At 49.5% G+C, this 19,440-nt stretch overlaps 1 protein-coding gene across 2 annotated transcripts; it reads left to right on the top strand.

The window, feature by feature from the left end:
* The first annotated feature begins 1,917 nt into the window (after nucleotides 1-1,917).
* On the top strand, nucleotides 1,918-18,278 carry LOC307091740 (serine/threonine-protein kinase tousled-like 1-B). Of its 2 annotated transcripts, XM_079759389.1 has the most exons (22): nucleotides 1,918-2,345; nucleotides 4,600-4,721; nucleotides 5,925-5,993; nucleotides 6,408-6,446; nucleotides 6,569-6,644; nucleotides 6,765-6,808; nucleotides 7,004-7,093; nucleotides 7,294-7,380; nucleotides 7,684-7,776; nucleotides 8,101-8,211; nucleotides 9,041-9,177; nucleotides 10,072-10,263; nucleotides 11,009-11,075; nucleotides 12,062-12,159; nucleotides 12,666-12,747; nucleotides 12,944-13,035; nucleotides 13,209-13,298; nucleotides 14,582-14,751; nucleotides 15,377-15,512; nucleotides 15,931-16,042; nucleotides 16,970-17,077; nucleotides 18,023-18,278. In XM_079759389.1, exons 1-22 carry the CDS (start codon nucleotides 2,222-2,224, stop codon nucleotides 18,176-18,178), a joined length of 2,295 nt encoding a protein of 764 aa, XP_079615515.1. In that variant the 5' UTR covers nucleotides 1,918-2,221; the 3' UTR covers nucleotides 18,179-18,278. The 2 variants fall into 2 exon arrangements, with proteins under 2 accessions (XP_079615515.1, XP_079615516.1); XM_079759390.1 differs by lacking the exon at nucleotides 6,408-6,446.
* Nucleotides 18,279-19,440: the final 1,162 nt, after the last annotated feature.

The following is a 19,440-nucleotide window of genomic DNA, read 5'->3' as shown; positions in this document are numbered from 1 at the left end:
CTGTGTTATTTTCATTATATTTCAATATCTGTAACAAGTAGTAGCTATGTACATATAAATACAATACCATAAAATATAACCTAAATGGTCCCTAAATGTTATATAATAGTAAACAATAGTAGTTATTTGGTTCATTTTTACTGATGTGTTTAAAACTATCTAACAAACAAATAAGCAATGAGTATGAAAAAAATAAAAATGCACATTTAAATTGCCAACACTACCTCTCTATGCTTGGTTTTATTGAAGAAACCGGATAAATCAGAATATTATAATTCAAGGTGTATTTATATACATGGATTGATCATATTTAACCAAATGTATTTGGGTTTCAAGAAGAAATAAACTATACTATTTTCAATGTACGATTCTTGGAGAGCTTCAGGTTGGTGTGTTTCCATACAAGCACGTCTTTTTATAAAGGGCAGCCAACTCTTGCTTTCCACTGGACATCTTCAGCTCTGCAGGAACACACGGGTACCTACACAGCCACACACACATGCACACTCTAGCCTGCATTGCATGCTGATAATGGAATTCCAATTTCAATCCTGAAGTGGCATGATAAACGTGTGTGTGTGTGTGTACAGTCGACCACACTCCGTGGGGCATGGCCTGCTTATACACTCCCTCATTGCCTGTCAAGACGATTGCTCTGTTACTATGGAAACCGAGCACCCCCGCCCCCCCAAAAAAACCATCCAGGTTACTATGGGCAGGTGCACATGGGGTGCAGCCTGATTGCACCTCAATCTGCACCCTGATGCAACACGGCTGCAAGTGGAATAACGGGCTGATCAAACCCTCCCATGCATTTGACGCCCATTGTTCAAACGCACCGCTAGGCACTGTTCACAGACGCCGAAATGTAGTTTTACGCGTGAAATAGCTTCATGAAAAAATGAATTAAGCTTGACACAATCCAGCTGGGCCCAGTATACTACTAGCCTATATAATGCTACTGTTTATTGCTTTAGATGAGTAGGTTTATTTCTACTCCTTAGATAGCAGTATCTATTATTACGGTTAGTATTAACTTATTAGTATATTCTTCTTTGGCCGTTTTGGATGAAAACATTTTAATCTGCGAGCAACTAGTTTGTTAAAACGTGAGTGAATCTGCAAAACGTCGAAGTCCAAACACGCATATCCATACTAGTTTGTTTGAATGCATGTGAAACGAGAGTAGGTGAATATGTAGCAGTAGGCTCGACACCAAGTGAAAATTGTGGTCACCTTTCCCCAGATGAATGTAAAAGGCTGCACTGCACCAAATTTGGAACAAAAGACCTTCCATCGCCAGGCACACCACTGTCCCACCTGCGCCGTGCACTTTTTCAACAACTTGCCTCCCAGCCCGCGACAATAGCATACCTACCAAGGCAAGACCATAGCCCCACCTCAAGAAAATGGCACTCGTGCGCATGTACGCGGCCGCGCAGGCGCACACACACAAACACACACACACACACACACACACACACACACACACTTACAAATATATAAATTCGTTGAATGTAGGACCTGCCACTATGTTATATAACTATTTTTTATATTGGTTCATCAATCATCTATATGCGAACTTTCATGAAATTCGTTTGCTATAAAAAGAAAATAACTATCCGACTATAGTGCAAAAAACATGTTCTACTTTATATTTACTCATAGGCTTGAAAGCCTTCAAACTGTATAAACCAATACATGTCTGATATAAACATTAACTTCCGGCCATTTTCTGAGCCGTTTGTTGTTTTCCGCTGAGGAGAAGCTGTTCTCGGGTCAACGTTGAGTTTGGTCTGCCAATAAACATAATCCGAATTTCGGAAGTGAGCAAAATGATCCTGGATCAGCGTGTGTGTGTGTCTGTGCGTTTGTGTGTCGGTGTCATGCCATCCCCCTCGCGCCTGCTAGGTGCGCCCCAGCCTCGCGATAGCCTCTTCCAGAATCAAAGCTCCCCTCGCGAACTGGATGCTGACAGACGCGCGGTCATCATGCAAAGGTTACATTGTATCCATTTCAGCGAATCTTACGTACGCGAAGAAGGCACTCTGCAGGACCGACACGTTATCAAAACGCGAGGCGGATAAACAAACATGCACTGAACACATTGGCCGCGGTTTTTTACTACACGAAGTGTTGAACGATGCACGCAAGTTTGGGATTTTGGATTTGATCGGATGGCGTTGTGTGTGCTGGCTCCGCTCGGCAGCAAAGTGGCTTCATGAGTGTCCAAAGTAACAGTGGAAGTGGTGGAAGTTTGGAGGCGACGCCATCTTGGTCACAGCTCTCCTCGTCCCCAACGATTACTCAACAACATATAACGGCGACCGCCAAGACCAAGGAAGGTATATCGCGTACAAATGCACGGATAACATCAATCCCTTGACGTCGCCTCTTTCGCGATCATTTTTTTCGTTGTAGTTTTTGTGGGTGGCCATGATGACATGTCGACCAGCTGTTGGTGGAAGTAAAAATGGATGTCAAGTTCACTGATGCCGTGAATCGGAACCCAAACGTCAGCTGTCAGTTGGGTGGATGGCCGGCGTAGGAGCAGCAGCGAACTACCGTGTTCCCTCACAAAGACACGGCTAGCCTCGCTGTGGTTCGGGTGGTTGTTTTGGATTTCGCCGTTTCCTCGTACTTATGATCGAAATCGATCTATATTGCGCAGCACTTTTTGCTCCATTGTGTGTCTCCCTACACAAACACCCGAGTGGAGATAGAGACACCGTGTGTATGAATGTAACGCAAAGCACTCCCCCGGTGCTCTCAACTTAACACAAGGCCTTGGCTTTTACTTGTAGACATTGTAGACATGGTGTGGTAGCCTACGTTTTGGTGTACTTTGCATATCGCCGACTGCAAAACTTTTAATCAAAACGAGCTACAAACTATGACCTCACCGGTGTACTAGAACTGTAATGTTAAAGGGATCCAGCTTTGGACTATTTTCTCTTCGCTTTATTCCTCCACGGACGATCAATCGGACAAAGTTTAGGTAGTAAGCTGGCCTCATTCGGGGTGTTGTTTGACTAGGTAAAAAATTGAAGCTATTTCCCACAATTAGGGTTCCCTAAGACAACCTTATTGTATACAGTGACCATTACTGTTTAACAGTGTAAGGCTGTTGTGTTATAAGAGCCATTCTTCCGTATAGAGCTGGGTAAAATATGATCGAAAATGGCTATATATCTAACCAAGAAAACACCCACCCTCGTTTCAACGTTGGTTATGAGCAGCGATTCATCGTCAGCCGAAAACACAACTACATATGTGTCATAGTTTCTGCATTCTGATTCTGCTTCACCCCCCATACGTGTTCAGGAGAAGGCAGATTTTCTTATCATTAAGTACATTGACGTACATGTGTAGCCCAATGCCCTTTACTACAGAGCCCTAATCTATTTGTATTGATACTAAGTGACCTGTTCAGAACCTGATCAAACATCTTTAGACATGTCTCGCTCAATGTGCTTATTATCCTCCATCCTGTTGCTTTCCACCCAGACCCTTGGGAGGGGAAGAAGTGTTCGCTTGCTGCCAGGCAAACAATTCATGGTTGTTGTTATTCTAAAATGGTAGGTAGGTGAAAGCCTGCTCAGTGTTGGAAGGAGCTTCTGTGTAGAGACTGATTTATTGATGCCCTCTGTCCGACACATCGTGCTAGTCTTGGGCCCTCAGTAGGACTGTTTTCCCTGATGTATGCCTGCTATTGAGGCCAGCAATACCAAACCTGAGTCTCTCTTGTTGTCGGGTAGCCAGGTCAAAGACCCCCAGCGTTGCCCTTTTAGCGTCTCTTCTTAAGCATCACTGCCTGAGCCGTGTCCGCCTTACCAGGAATCCTGATCAAGCTAGTATGGAATGCAGAACAATCCTGGTCCAGGATTGTTCTGCATTCCATACTAGCTTGATTATAATACTGACTTGCCCACTACACCTGTAAGCTGTTCTGGTTAGGTGAAGGGGTAGACCCCAGGCACTAGCTAACCTGTTATCCACTGTTATTGTTTAAACCTAACCTGGTTATGATACACACTATGGAGACCAACCTATTTGATGTCCACTCTGTATTGGAGAGGATTTGTTATAGGGGTACCTGTCTTTATACTTTAGCCTATGGCATATTCAGTGTCCTCAACCAGTAGTGGTTTGGGGGTACACCAGGAATGGACTATCCTATTGGATGTCCCCTCTGTCTCTAAGTTATACTAGTTAAGGGTACCGTAGCTCGCTGCATAGGATATCCGCTGATTTAAAGCAGTCCTGGTTAAGGTGTACACCTTCCTGGTTTAGGGGTACACTGTCCTGGTTTAGGGGTACACCGTCCTGGTTTAGGGGTACATGTCCTAGTTTAGGGGTACACTGTCCTGGTTTAGGGGTACACGTCCTAGTTTAGGGGTACACTGTACTGGTGTAGGGGTACACGTCCTGGTTTAGGGGTACACCGTCCTGGTTTAGGGGTACCCTTCCTAGTTTAGGGGTACACTGTACTGGTTTAGGGGTACACCGTCCTGGTTTAGGGGTACACGTCCTAGTTTAGGGGTACACTGTACTGGTTTAGGGGTACACCAGCTAACCTGTCAACCGTCCCAACGTCAGGGCCCATGGAGGAGCTGCACAGCCTGGACCCCCGTAGGCAGGAGCTGCTGGAGGCCAGGTTCATGGGAGCGGTCAGCGGGAACACGGGCGGAAGCACCGGGAGCACCAGCGGGGGGGCCAAGGTAATGTGGGGTTACCGTGCGGTCGCCCACAGGCGGTGTGTTGAGCAGGGTGTAGGAGGACGGGGATACTGTAGCCCATGTAAGGACTTGATTGTTCCGTTATCACTTATTTTGAGCTAAAAGGTGGCATTCTGTTAGCATTTGATGTTGTATTAGCGCTTGAGGAATTGAGATGGATGAAGAGCATTTAAAATGAACATCAGCCCATTTGTTGTCTGACAACAAACAAGGCTCTTTGTTGTGGAGACATCCTGCTGCCCCTTTGTATGATGGAGGCATATATAAGGTTTACCCCCTGATGGAGAGGACACAACTCAAAGATAGAGCAACACAAAGGTCTGCCTGCTACCTCCGTCTGTCGGCCTGTAGCATCATCAACCCAGTCAGGGAGCTGGCCCCAAGCTAAGAGATGAATGTGACCTGGCATAAACAAGGGACAGAGAACCTTTCAAAGTGGCCGTCTTGTTTTTCTTAGCTTGGCTGTTTACAGTCCTTGAGTGATGCCAGACAAGTCTTTCAAGAAAAGGGTATTTGTAGTTTTTGCTACGGCTGCCGGAAGGTACTTTAGTGTCGGATGCCATTTCCTGATTAATTTCTATTTACTTTAGTTGTCAGGATATTGTTGTGACCACAGTTACATTTCGTCTGTTTGCTATGAACCTACAGGTACGTACGCTAGAGAATAGATAGATTAAACAAATACATGTGTGATTGAATAGCTGTGGCTTCATCCTTCAGGGGGACTTTTATGCATATTGAGTTGGGCTTAGTTGATTAAATGGAGCAGAGAATCATTCATTGATACAAGTTGATACATGGTTTGAGAAGGGACATCTGAGCAATCTTTTTCCCCAGGTAGTTGTCTTGTTTAACATTGTCTATCGGCTATCTTCTTTTCACCCAACCGTTGAGCAATATTAGCCCTACTCAAATCGGTACATCTTTGTTATTACATCAGCAAGCTAATCAACATAACTGACCCAGTCTTCATCTGTATTGATGGTGCTTGGTTTATCACTTATCTGTTGTTGAATATATATTCAAAGGAAAATTGTTCTAGTCAGGAGTACCTGTAAAATATCTGTAATATATGTAAAATAAAGTATGTTTACCTTAACAATACTCAGATGGGTTGCTCATTCCAGCATTGAAGAAGAAGCCTGAGTAGCTTAACGTTAACAGGGCCCTGCTGGCTGTTCTCAGGGTCTGGCCAACGAGTGCTCCAACCACAGTTATGGCAGCCTGGGCTCCTCCAGTGACAAAGAGTCGGAGGTAAGTGGAAAACACTCCCATTCACATAGCTGCACACACACTCTCTACTACCACCCTCCCGCCTAATGCACACCACTCCAACACACAGAGTCCACATCAAGAGATAGTGTTTGACACTCACACGAGCACGAGCAGACAGCCCTTAGTAGGGTTAGAAGAGGCCTGCTGCCCCAGCCACAATGACACGGACATTAATGCTTCCAATGCATGGACAAGTTATGAGTTATCCTGTTATCCGTTCACAGTATCCTGAAGGGATGATCGTGATGAGTGAATGTTTTATTGGCCTTCGACAGCAGGAGGGAGGAAAGGGTGGGGGGGCGGCGTCTCTCTCTCTCATTTCTAAATGACTGAGTATTAAATGGCTCCGTCCTGCTGTGTGTCTGTCCTTCCCACTGTCTCCCCTCTCTCCAGAACTCTGATATGAAGAGGGGCAGCTCCCCTGCCTACTCGGTACGTACGCTGCCCCCCCCAGGATGTCCTTTACCTGCCTGTTCACACTGTTAGCGTAGCTCTTATCCCCCGTGTTGTCTTAACCTCCCGGTTCTTTTGTTGTTGTTTTCCTCGCCGTCCAGACCCCGGAGAAGAAGCACTCAGAGTCTTCCCGGGGGAGGAAGAGGAAAGCCGACACCCATTCAGACAGCAGCCAGGGTATGAAGGACACTCCTCGTAGCCAATCGCAGCACTCCGCCTGCGTTAGTCGTGGCAGTGCGCGGCTCTTTTTTTCTTCCATAATCATGTTAAAGTTGTTTATTTATTTCTCTACTGCAGGGAAGACCTCTACGCGCGGGCCCAAAATCAGTGACTACTTTGACGTGAGTGTCTTTTCAAAAACAACAACAAACGCAGCTCTTCTTGGCATTAGGGTTAGGGTTTAGGGTTAGGGTTAGCCCTAACCGTGACCCTAACCCTAACCCAACTAAGGCAGCTCTTCTTGGCGTTAGGGTTAGCGTTCACCCTGGGGTGGTGCACCCTCCCCATGTCCATCTGTTTCTCCCCCCCTCCTTTAGTTCCAGGGGGGGAATGGTTCCAGTCCTGGCAGGGGTGTCCCACCAGCCCTCCGCTCCCCACAGAACTCCCACTCAGCTCCAGGCTCCATCGTAAGAACCCAGACATGGAAACGAGCCGTATCGTTAAAACGGCGGCGTCGTTGTTGTGTTTTGTTTGTTGTGGTTCTCTCCGTCTGGGGATCAGAGGATGGGTCGTCAAGGGGGGTTGGGGGGTGGGCGGGGTAGGTGTCTTGAACTATCTTGACATTTAAAGTCGTAAAGGGACGTTAATTGTATTATTTTTCCTTCAGGTGCGACAGAACAGCTCCTCTCCTACCAGCCTGTGTTTCGGAGAACAGCTGATGAATCCTAAGGCTTTGTCCAGCAAGTGTGTCCAGGTGAGAAAGTCTGTCCCTCTGACCCTGTCCCTCTGTCCAGGTGAGACACGCGGAATAAAGAGGGGAAGAGTCATGTGACCTCTCAGGAGGCAGTTGGACAGCGAGCCCAGCTAACCATTAGAGGATTCCCATGCACTCATAAACATGGCGGATGGAGGGGATTCATTATATCCATAGTATTATAGTTGGTCTGAACTATAGTTTCACTGGTTTTAGAAGTTTAATCTTATCAGGCTGTTTCCCTTGTGTCCAGTCCTGCCTCTGAAGTCCAATCCCACTCTGCTCTCCGTCCTCTCCTCTCAGACGGAGCTGACGGGCCTTAAACTGGCCGCACTGGAGAGCAACAAGAGTCTGGACCTGGAGAAGAAGGAGGGCCGCATCGACGACCTGCTCAGGGTACTTTCTTTACTTCCTTTGTGGTCACTGAGGCGACTGTGAAGGTACGTGATTCCAGCGATTGTGCTGTTTAAAACGAACCATAGCACTGTGTCAAAGACCAACTGCCTCTGATTGGTTCCACATTAGAGCCCGGTGATTTGTTCTTCAGGTCAGTCCCTGTTTGTAGGGCAAGTGACGTCACCTGACACCAATTTGAGCCAATCACCAACTGCGTTTGAAACAACCTGTGTGTATTACCAAATCATGCGCTTTTCAGTGGGGTCTGACTTCTGAAGTGCAGACCTTGTTTTTAAAGAGTTGTGTTCCTGTTTCTCTCGACAGGCCAACTGTGACCTACGGCGTCAGATAGACGAGCAACAGAAGCTTCTGGAGAAGTACAAGGAGAGGCTGAACAAGTGTATTACCATGAGCAAGAAGCTGCTCATAGAGAAGGTAACCTGTGCGTGTGTGTGCGTGTGTGTGTGTGTGCGTGTGCGCGTGTGTGAGGGTTCTGTTTGCTTTACCCGTGTTTTGCGATGTTGATTTCAAATGAAAACACGGAACGTGTAACAAGATATTTTTCTAAAACAAAACGATAGTCGAGTGTTTGTAGTTTGTTGCTGTGGTAGAAAATGATACAAACCATGACGTGTGTCAAGGGCCTGGCTGTAGGGGTTAGGGTTAGCCTTAGTTACCCTAACCCTAACCCTGGCTGTAGGGGTTAGGGTTAGCCTTAGTTACCCTAACCCTAACCCTGGCTGTAGGGGTTAGGGTTAGCCTTAGTTACCCTAACCCTAACCCTGGCTGTAGGGGTTAGGGTTAGCCTTAGTTACCCTAACCCTAACCCTGGCTGTAGGGGCCTGGCTGTAGGGGCCTGGCTGTAGGGGCCTGGCTGTAGAGGTTAGGGTTAGCCTTAGTTACCCTAACCCTAACCCTGGCTGTAGGGGCCTGGCTGTAGGGGTTAGGGTTAGCCTTAGTTACCCTAACCCTGGCTGTAGGGGCCTGGCTGTCGGGGTTAGGGTTAGGGTTAGCCTTAGTTACCCTAACCCTAACCCTAACCCTGACTGTAGGGGCCTGGCTGTAGGGGTTAGGGTTAGGGTTAGCCTTAGTTACCCTAACCCTGACTGTAGGGGCCTGGCTGTAGGGGCCTGGCTGTAGGGGTTAGGGTTAGGGTTAGCCTTAGTTACCCTAACCCTGACTGTAGGGGCCTGGCTGTAGGGGCCTGTGATCCACGTCTTGTATTGGGATCACAGTCTGGGTGTGCTGTGTTGTCTGTGTGCAGAGCACCCAGGAGAAGCAGTCGTGCCGGGAGAAGAGCATGCAGGACCGCCTGCGCCTTGGCCACTTCACTACGGTGAGGCATGGAGCCTCCTACACGGAGCAGTGGACGGACGGATACGCATTCCAGAACCTGGTCAAGTACGGACACACACACACACACACACACACATACACACACACACACACACACACACACACACACACACACACACACACACACACACACACACACACACACACACACACACACACACACACACACACACACACTGTGTGTGTTGAGTACGGACGGACACACACTGTGTGTGTGTGTTGAGTACGGACGGACACACACAGTACAGAACCTAGTCGAGTAGGGACGGACGGACGGACGGACACACAGTTCAGAATTGAGTAAAGTACGGACACACAAGCATGCCTTAACACAGTCCCGTAGGCCTTTACTATTTGATGGAATATTTGATATAAGTTAATGTGGACTGTGAGGGTTGACCGCAGTGGGACGTGACTGGGCAGGTTTCAGGCTTCTTCTGAGTCATGTGGATGACTGACGTCAGCCTACTCAGGAACTGGAGGCAGCGTCTGATAATGGAGAAGCCATCTCAGCCCAAGGAGTTATTATCGGCTAATAAAGAATCCTCATTTTTCAATAAATGGCATCGCTTTAAGTCACTAATGGGAGTAGAAGGCAAATCCGAAAGTAAATTTTTTTTTTACCTTCTGTTTAGTTTGGACTAATAAAGCCACACCCCTTGCAATGCCAAAGCCAGCTACACAGGGCTTCAGGTATCTGATCTGTGAGAACCCCAGGGCCCTGACCTCCGTCTGATCACTACTATTGGAAAGTAAAGAAACATGGAAATGATACCCAACGTTTATTGATGATAACCCAATGAGGACAGACTTTGCACGTTTACTTTATAACCTCTGTTCCCGCAAAGCCCTAAAATGGCTGCCCACCGACGCACTGAGCCCAACCTCACCGCTAGGCACCAGCTCTTAAAAGGCCACATTGTGTGTGTGTGTGTGTAGGCAGCAGGAGGCCATCAACCAGCAGCGGGAGGACATTGAGCGCCAGAGGAAGCTGCTGGCCAAGCGCAAGCCGCCCAACCCGGCCTCGCCCTCGCTGGCCGTCGCCGCCACCTCTGAGCTCAAGCAGCGCAAGACCAAGGTCGTCAACGGCAACGACCCCGACCCCTTCCTCAAGCCCTCTCTGCCCCAGCTGTGAGTTCAAACCTCCATTCTGATCACAGCGGACAGGGATCCACCCGGTGCCAATCACTGCCCTTGATATCCTGCTAATGAGCCAATCACTGCCCTTGATATCCTGCTAATGAGCCAATCACTGCCTTAGTCTTTGAAGCAGACGCTTGTATCCAAGGTGAAAGGGAACTGGACCAATGAGCAGCTGGGGGCGGTGTTAGAGCGTCCTGCCCTCTGGGGGCGGGGTCAGGGCCTCCACAGTCCGACATTATTTCCAGGTTCTACAAAGTGTTCCCAAACACATTTTGTTCATGACTGGTTTGGTGTCAAATCAAATGGAGCTGTAAGCATGCTAATCCACCACAAGCCCACTGTACGAAAAGGTTCTTTGTACTTCCACATATTCAGTCCATGTATTTCCGTAGCTATTGGATACTTTAGATCTATTTTGACTTGACACTGGGAAACAAATTGCAGTGGTATGCATGACTGATGCATGAGCTGTCCCAGATAGATGACTGATACTAGAGCAACCTCCCAGTTGGTACAGTCCACTGGGTAGGCTGATCCATCCATAAATCAGAGTGGACCCTTCCATCTTTGATGTCGCTAAAGGGTCGATGTTGAAGGGGCTTGCGATGATGATTCAAACTCTGACCTGGTGTTAGATGGAGGCCCTTTCAGACCAGGCCTGTCCTGCCATGGCTGCTTTCAATGTGCTGCTGTTGTGGTCGACGTTGAAGAGCTAACGCTGTTGTGTTAACAGGCTGACCCTGGCCGAGTACCACGAACAGGAGGAGATCTTCAAGCTTCGCCTCGGCCATCTCAAGAAGGTAGGTCACGTCGTGAAAGACAAGCAGAGGAATTGCGGTGATGCAAAGATAGAATGGTGTACTATAATATACGTCACACTCAATTAGGCCTAATCAGATGCATGCCGGAGTCCCAAGTTCTGGTTCAATCCAGCCTACCTTGAGGTGGCTAGGAGGAGGAGGAACGGACTGACTGTTTAGGAGGAGGAACGGACGGACTGTTTAGGAGGAGGAGGAATGGACTGACTGTTTAGGAGGAGGAACGGATGGACTGACTGTTTAGGAGGAGGAATGGACTGACTGTTTAAGAGGAGGAACGGACTGACTGTTTAGGAGGAGGAACGGATGGACTGACTGTTTAGGAGGAGGAACGGACTGACTGACTGTTTAGGAGGAGGAGGAGGAATGGACTGACTGTTCAGGAGGAGGAACGGACGGACTGACTGTTTAGGAGGAGGAGGAGGAACGGACTGACTGTTTAGGAGGAGGAGGAGGAACGGACTGACTGTTTAGGAGGAGGAGGAGGAACGGACTGACTGTTCAGGAGGAGGAGGAGGAACGGACTGACTGTTCAGGAGGAGGAGCAGGAACGGACTGATTGTTCAGGAGGAGGAGGAGGAACGGACTGACTGTTCAGGAGGAGGAGGAGGAACGGACTGACTGTTCAGGAGGAGGAGGAACGGACTGACTGTTCAGGAGGAGGAACGGACTGACTGACTGTGTTCAGGAGGAGGAACGGACTGACTGACTGTGTTCAGGAGGAGGGACGGACTCACTGACTGTGTGTGTTCAGGAGGAGGAACGGACGGACTGACTGTGTGTTCAGGAGGAGGAACGGACGGACTGACTGTGTGTGTTCAGGAGGAGGAACGGACGGACTGACTGACTGTGTGTGTTCAGGAGGAGGAACGGACGGACTGACTGACTGTGTGTGTTCAGGAGGAGGAACGGACGGACTGTGTGTTCAGGAGGAGGAATGGACGGACTGACTGACTGTGTGTGTTCAGGAGGAGGCAGAGATCCAGGCGGAGCTGGAGAGGTTAGAGCGGGTGAGGAACCTCCACATCAGAGAGCTGAAGAGGATCAACAACGAGGACAGCTCCTCGTGAGTCCCGCCCCCAACACACCACACGCACACACACCTCTGGACGGTGTCTACTGGCTTTGGAGCCAGACGAATGGAACAGACTGTTCATTGGACAAAGTTATTATTGGAGCAAATGTCCATGAACATTTTCGACAACTTAAGTTTTATTTAATTAGCCTTGAGCAAAAAAATGTTTGAATTCTAAAGCAAAATTAAAAGGTCTTCTTCAGCAAAATGAAAACAACTTCTTAAGCAACATTTCAACAACTTTAAGGACGGGACGCAACCCAATATGTGTATATGTGAGGCCATTAATGGCACTTAATGTTTATACGAGGAAAAAGAAATATGTGGGTACGAATGTTTACTCAACGTTTTTACTATTTTTTACTATATCCAGCAATTTAATTGAATCATTGCGATGAAGTTGTTTAAAAATGTAATCCATGGATGTGCTGACTCTGCTTATCTTTTTTATTGTATAGATCTTTAACCATCAGTGTTCCTTGTGGTCTTTCTCCCAGGTTTAAAGACCACCCTACTCTGAATGAGAGGTACCTGCTGTTACACCTCCTTGGGAGGGGCGGCTTCAGTGAAGTCTACAAGGTACATGGCCGCGCGCTTTGGGCCTGCGTTCATCTAGCGGCCATCTCGGTTCCATCTTGGTTCTAAAAGCTAGCAGGAGTTCAGGACCAAGATGGACACCAGCTAAATGGGGCCCAGTTTCTCATCTTTTCTGTGTTTATACAGTTGCTCTCTTTCATGGTTTTTAAAAAGTGTTTTTTCCTGGGGCGACTTGTAGGCTTTTGACCTGTTTGAGCAGCGCTACGCTGCGGTCAAAATCCACCAGCTCAACAAGAACTGGAGAGAGGAGAAGAAGGAGAACTACCACAAGTAGGGACTGCCCTTATTTCACTCTGTTGTCCGATTCCATTGCTTCTGTCCACTTTGGGTTTTGAGATTCATTAGGTATTACTTTAATTGACTTTGCTGTTGTGTTTAAGTCTAAATGCTCTCCAACACGTTTCCTGTTGAATCACCACGGTAACGGCTGTTCTCCTCTGCAGACATGCATGCCGAGAGTACCGGATACACAAGCAGCTGGACCATCCCAGAATAGTCAAACTCTACGACTATTTCTCCCTGGATACCGACACGTGAGTTCCTATGTGAACACTTATGGGTTTGCCTCAGTCGGTAGGGTGCATTCCAAAATGTTTGCCTACATCCTCTTGCCTATTCACTATGCCGTAGCAGAAACAAGCAGTAGCAATCAGTGATCCTTAGACATTCGACTAGTCTAATGACGCAGTCTAAGGGTGTATTCACACAAGGAAAGTCCGTTTGTTAGCTCTCTTTGGTCCAGACCAAAATACAATGTTTATTTTTTGGTTTGGTTCGGTTCCTTTTCACATTTAAATTTTCGCAACAGTCCCAGAGTTTGACAACAAACCCACATGTGTGCAATGATCGTTCAATCATTGGACAAAAAGGTCTGGGCCGGGGTCACGCGTTAAATAAAAAAGGGGGGGGAAAGTGCCGGTGAAGTAAACAGTCATGGATATCCAGCTATATGTATGATATACATTGAGCTGCGGACCGGTCCATCTCCTTCTCCCTCATCCTGGTGCTGAATGTGTTAAATGCATCGGCGTTTTCATGTGTGTTTTCCAGCATACGTTTTACGTGCTTCGTCAGACCGTCTGAGAAAATGAGTCTTGGCTCAACATGGAGCAAAGAGGAGATGTAACGTCCATTGGATATCAGACCCAAATACCCAATAGACGTTCCGTCTCCTCTTTGCTCCATGTTGAGCCAAGACTCATTTTCACCCGACGGTCCGACAACGTGCTGCTAGTCTCGGAGTTACCGCTTATCAAACAATAATTCCCATAATGCACACGGGTGTCTGTTACGTCCAAAGCGTCGCATGATTTTGAGAACTGGATCGGACCGAGCGCGGTCGCTTTCACATCTCAAGCGAACCGCTCCAGTGTTCGTTTGGAAGCGAACAGAGACCACCTCTCAGGCTGGGTCATGGACCGGCTGTTTGGTCCGCCCCAGAGTTCGATGGTTTGTATTCACACCAGCCCAAAAGGTCCGCACCAGCGATTTTTGTTTTGTTTTGGTTCGAACCAAACAAGGCAGGTGTGAAAGCTCCCTAAGAATCCACATTCTGCACATTATACATGTGGTCCCTCGGCCAAAAGCTGGTTCGGAGGCCGCGTTAGTATGCTTCTGTAGCTCTCCTTATTCTGGGTAGACCTCGATTCTGTCGATCGAGGAGAACAACTGAAGGTTTAGGACGCCAGGGCGTGCAGAGAGCTCATTGGAATGCAGCCCTAGTGATGTCTTTATCTAGGTCACCGCTGCCCTAGCCGTGGTGCCCAGTAGTACTGGGCTAGGGTTGCACTGGTATTATCTCTCTGATGGTGGCCAGGTTCTGCACGGTGCTGGAGTTCTGCGAGGGCAACGACCTGGACTTCTACCTGAAGCAGAACAAGCTGATGTCGGAGAAGGAGGCTCGCTCCATCGTCATGCAGATCGTCAACGCCCTACGCTACCTCAACGAGATCAAACCCCCCATCATCCACTACGACCTCAAACCTGGTGGGTCTCAACCCCACCCGCCTGACGGCATACAAATCACCCCCACCCACCGCACCATACACCTTCACTCACTACACCCTCATGACCTTCAACCCACAAACCTTTACACCAATCGCCTTCACCTAACTATACACAAATCCTCTCAATCTGCCTACTTAAACACCCGTCACCTCCACCCGTCTAGCTGCCCCCCCCTCCAGCCACAGACCTTAATGCACCAATCATTCTGGATCATCTGCTTCTAGCGAGTAGAAAGGAGTTGCACTACTTGGTCTTTGAGGAGAGGCTGTTATTCCAGGTGTATCAGAGTGCATTTGGATACAGGGTTAGGGTTAGGGTTAGGGATGCATTTGGATACAGGGCGTTGAGGAGCTGCTAGGCTGTCCCAACACCATAACCGGGTAGGGTTAGGGTTAGGGTCACCTGTAGTGGCTGAGGAAATAATCAGACTGTGACATGTAATGTGTCTGATTCACATCCACCAAAAACCATCAGGACACACGCGTCTCCCAGTAGGGACAGAGACACATTGGGAACTGACACAGGACTGTAATGGGATGGAATCTTCTGCTGGGTCTAATGGGAACGTGACTATATACTAAAGTGTGTGTGTGTGTGTGTCTAGGTAACATCCTACTGGTAGACGGCACGGCCTGCGGCGAGATCAAGATCACTGACTTCGGCCTCTCCAAGATCATGGACGACGACAACTACGGCGCGGACGGCATGGACCTCACCTCTCAGGGGGCCGGCACCTACTGGTGAGATGGGGCGCTGACTGTGTTCAGTGCACGCACGCCGGGTTCCCCTGGTAACCGGGTTGCCATGGCGACCTGTTGGAGATTTTTTTTACTAACACTACGCCATCTTCTGACTTTGGGTCGGAGGGCGACCCGGGTCGGAGGGCGACCCGATAAGTAACTAAAGGATGAACACTAAACGCGTCGTGGTTCACTCTGAGTGCCATGCTTCTGTCAATAGCTACTTGTGAATAATTCAGACACAGTCCGTTCAGCAGCAGGCTGAGCCCTAACCCTACTGCGTTGGGGTTCAAACCCGGCGCCATTCAGCCGGAAGTCAAGCCCCTTAGCGCTGCACTATTCTGCCTCTGTGGCTGACTGGTCCTGAGGCATTGACACGGTGTGTGTGTGTGTGTGTGTGTGTGTGTGTGTGTGTTAGGTACCTGCCCCCAGAGTGCTTCGTGGTGGGGAAGGAGCCTCCTAAGATCTCCAACAAGGTGGACGTCTGGTCTGTAGGAGTCATCTTCTTCCAGTGCCTCTACGGACGCAAGGTACGGACCGGGGGCTGTCAGCCACCCTAACCCTAACCCTGTATGTCCCGTCTTGCTTTCCACACGTTATTCACATCATGGCTCCAGATAGACATGCAGTCCTTATGCATGGATCCTGGAGAGGATCCATGCATAAGGACGTTAAGAAGGGGAGGAGAGCAGATCATCAGTTATTATTGTCGGACGATCGACGAATCGATGGCATTTAACCGGAACACTTCTCACAACACACATATTCTGTAGATGCATAGAAACCTTTTTTGGAGAAATTAAATCATTTAAGAAATGGTACCGGGCAAAAGGTCAACAAATGACCACCCGCCCAGACAACCATAAGTTTTAGTTTCTATCTCCCTGGTGATTCAACCTTCAGGTCACGGTACTAACCCTAACCCTAACCCACCGCTAATGACAGAGTGGGATTGGTCTGTGACATGTCATTAAGACATGAGCAGATCCTCCACTAGGCCTATGGGAGTGTGGTCCTGAGAGGTGGTGTCTGTCTCTCTGTCCCTGTCTCTCTGACCCTGTCCCTCTGACCCTGTCCCTCTGACCCTGTCTCTCTGACCCTGTCCCTGTCCCTCTGACCCTGTCCCTCTGACCCTGTCTCTCTGACCCTGTCCCTCTGACCCTGTCCCTCTGACCCTGTCTCTCTGACCCTGTCTCTCTGACCCTGTCCCTCTGACCCTGTCCCTCTGACCCTGTCTCTCTGACCCTGTCCCTGTCCCTCTGACCCTGTCCCTCTGACCCTGTCCCTCTGACCCTGTCCCTCTGTCTCTGTCCCTCTGTCTCTGTCCCTCTGTCTCTGTCCCTCTGACCCTGTCCCTCTGTCCCTGTCTCTGTCCCTCTGACCCTGTCCCTCTGTCCCTGTCTCTGTCTCTCTGTCCCTCTGACCCTGTCCCTCTGTCCCTGTCCCTCTGTCCCCAGCCCTTTGGACACAACCAGTCCCAGCAGGACATTCTCCAGGAGAACACCATCCTGAAGGCCACAGAGGTCCAGTTCCCCGCTAAACCGCAGGCCAGTACGGAGGCTAAGGTACTGACTCTCTCTCTCTCACTCACTCACTCACTCACTCACTCACTCACTCACTCACTCACTCACTCACTCACTCGTCATATATAAACCACAAGTGAGATTTCCTCTTCCTAAAACTGTATAATTTAGTGGCATCTAGTGGAACGGACTTGGCAGTAGAATATAATGTTCATAGATGTTTTTAATTACTTTATAAACCCATGAATGGTTGGTTGTTTTCTTGACCTTCCAATGACCTCTTCCAGTGAGCCCACTGTGGGCTTTGACCAGTAGCCCAGGCGGATAACCAACAATGGAGACATGTTTTCAATTAATAATTTAAATTGCTTTGCACCTTGTAAGCTACGACACATAGTTGTACAGACTGAACAACTACACACAAGGTTAGGGTTAGGGCTAACCCTGTGTGTAGTTGTTAGGGTTAGGGCTAACCCTAACAACTACACATTTCCAGTGGTTGCAATCTGCAACCTCACCGCTAAAGGCCACTGAATCCCACACACTGCACCTCTAAAACTATTGGTCAAAAAACAAGTTTTATCAAGCACGATTTCTTTTGAATTATTTTCTAAATCCTTTGAACCCAGCAGTGGGGAATGCCCGGCCACGCCCTTATTGTCACCTGTTTGTGGCCTGTTTGTCGTCCGGTCACATTGCTCCAGCGATGGGACTGGACGCGTGTTCTGGAACAGGAACACTGTAGTCCACAGTCTGAACCTGCTAGTCCACAGTCTGAACCTGCTAGTCCACAGTCTGAACCTGCTAGTCCACAGTCTGAACCTGCTAGTCCACAGTCTGAACCTGCTAGTCCACAGTCTGAACCTGCTAGTCCACAGTCTGAACCTGCTAGTCCACAGTCTGAACCTGCTAGTCCACAGTCTGAACCTGCTAGTCCACAGTCTGAACCTGCTAGTCCAGTATATCAACATGCCTCCCCCCCTCCAGGCGTTCATCCGACGCTGTCTGGCGTACCGCAAGGAGGACCGCTTCGACGTCCACCAGCTGGGGGCGGACCCCTACCTGCTGCCCCACATGAGACGCTCCAACTCCTCCGGCTCCCTCCAGCCCCCCTCTTCCTCCTCCTCGCTCTCCACATACTGATTGGCTCCCCCTGGTCATGACTGACAACGCGCTCCGGCCAATCCGGCTATGCCTGTGACGGGTTGGTGGATGAAACGGGTGGGGCTAGAGAGAGGGGGCGTTGGGGGGTGGAGGGTAGTGCAGGGGGAAGGGGGAGTGCCCCCCCCCCCTCAGAGAGTAGATAGACTGGAGCAGAGTAGGGATGGACAGGGTGAGGTGGTCCTAGGGCCCGGCCAACTGGGTGAGGGGGGCAGGGGGCAGGGGGCAGGGGGCAGAGGGCAGAGGGCAGGGGGCAGGGGGCAGGGGGCAGGGGGCAGAGGGCAGAGGGCAGAGGGCAGAGGGCAGAGGGCAGGGGGCAGGGGGCAGGGGGCAGGGGGCAGGGGGCAGGGGGCAGGGGGCAGGGGGCGCTGGAGAAGGGACTGGGTTTGCTGCCGAATGGGCCATGGGGTGCGAGGTCACTCTGGCCTTGAACCTCGCCGCCGATGTTTTTTCAAACTTCTATCCTCCCCACCACCACCAGCCCCACCCTTTTCTCCTCGTTAAACCCCAGCAGAAACACATGTAACGCAGCCGTGGCAGCGACCTGATAACCTTTAGCCCCGCCCCCTCCTCTTTGAAACTCCAGCCAATGGCGGTCTTTCTTCCTGTGTGGATGGAAGAGAAGAGGAAGCAAGACTGCTTCAGGCAGTTGACCCCCCCACCCCTTCCCCCCCACACATGAAATGTTTCCATAGAAACTCACTGTTGAAGGAACAGGCCAAAAGTCCCACGGGACAAGCAACATGGCCGGGTCTACGGAAGACGAAGGAGTGGTTTCATCTCAGACTTGACCTTCTTCACGGAATGCATGTGGCTTGGCTTGGGGGGGGGGGAGGAGGATTCTAGTTCATTTTGGTGGGAATGTGGTGTAAGTCTTCCCCCCCCCCCCCCCTCCCCTCCACACTTGGCGAATTGAGATCCATGGCTGTTAGGGTTAGGGTTAGGGTTAGTTCCATGGCTGTTTCTAGGGCTCTCTGTGGCGGCAGTGGAGACTCTGACACAAACCAGTGGCCCCCACAAAACCAACCCCCCCCACCCGTTTTGTTTTAGTTTTTCCTTCTGTTCACCTGTTGTGGAGCGCGGGGCGGAGTCTCAGCAGGGAGTCTGTGCGTTTGTCTTAAAACGTCCCGCTGGTACAGATAGAGGTACTCGAGGCGTTGGCCCAGGCTGTAAACAAGCTACCGCGTTGCCGTCACAGTAAAAGAAAATGTAAACGAGAAAAAAAGCCCGCTCTCCGATTACCG

The sequence above is a fragment of the Pollachius pollachius genome (genome assembly GCF_949987615.1).
Source record: "Pollachius pollachius genome assembly, contig: scaffold_67, whole genome shotgun sequence".
NCBI classification, from domain to species: Eukaryota; Metazoa; Chordata; class Actinopteri; order Gadiformes; family Gadidae; genus Pollachius; species Pollachius pollachius.
The sequence above is the reverse complement of the archived record's forward strand: the minus strand, read 5'-3'. Positions and strand labels throughout refer to the sequence as shown.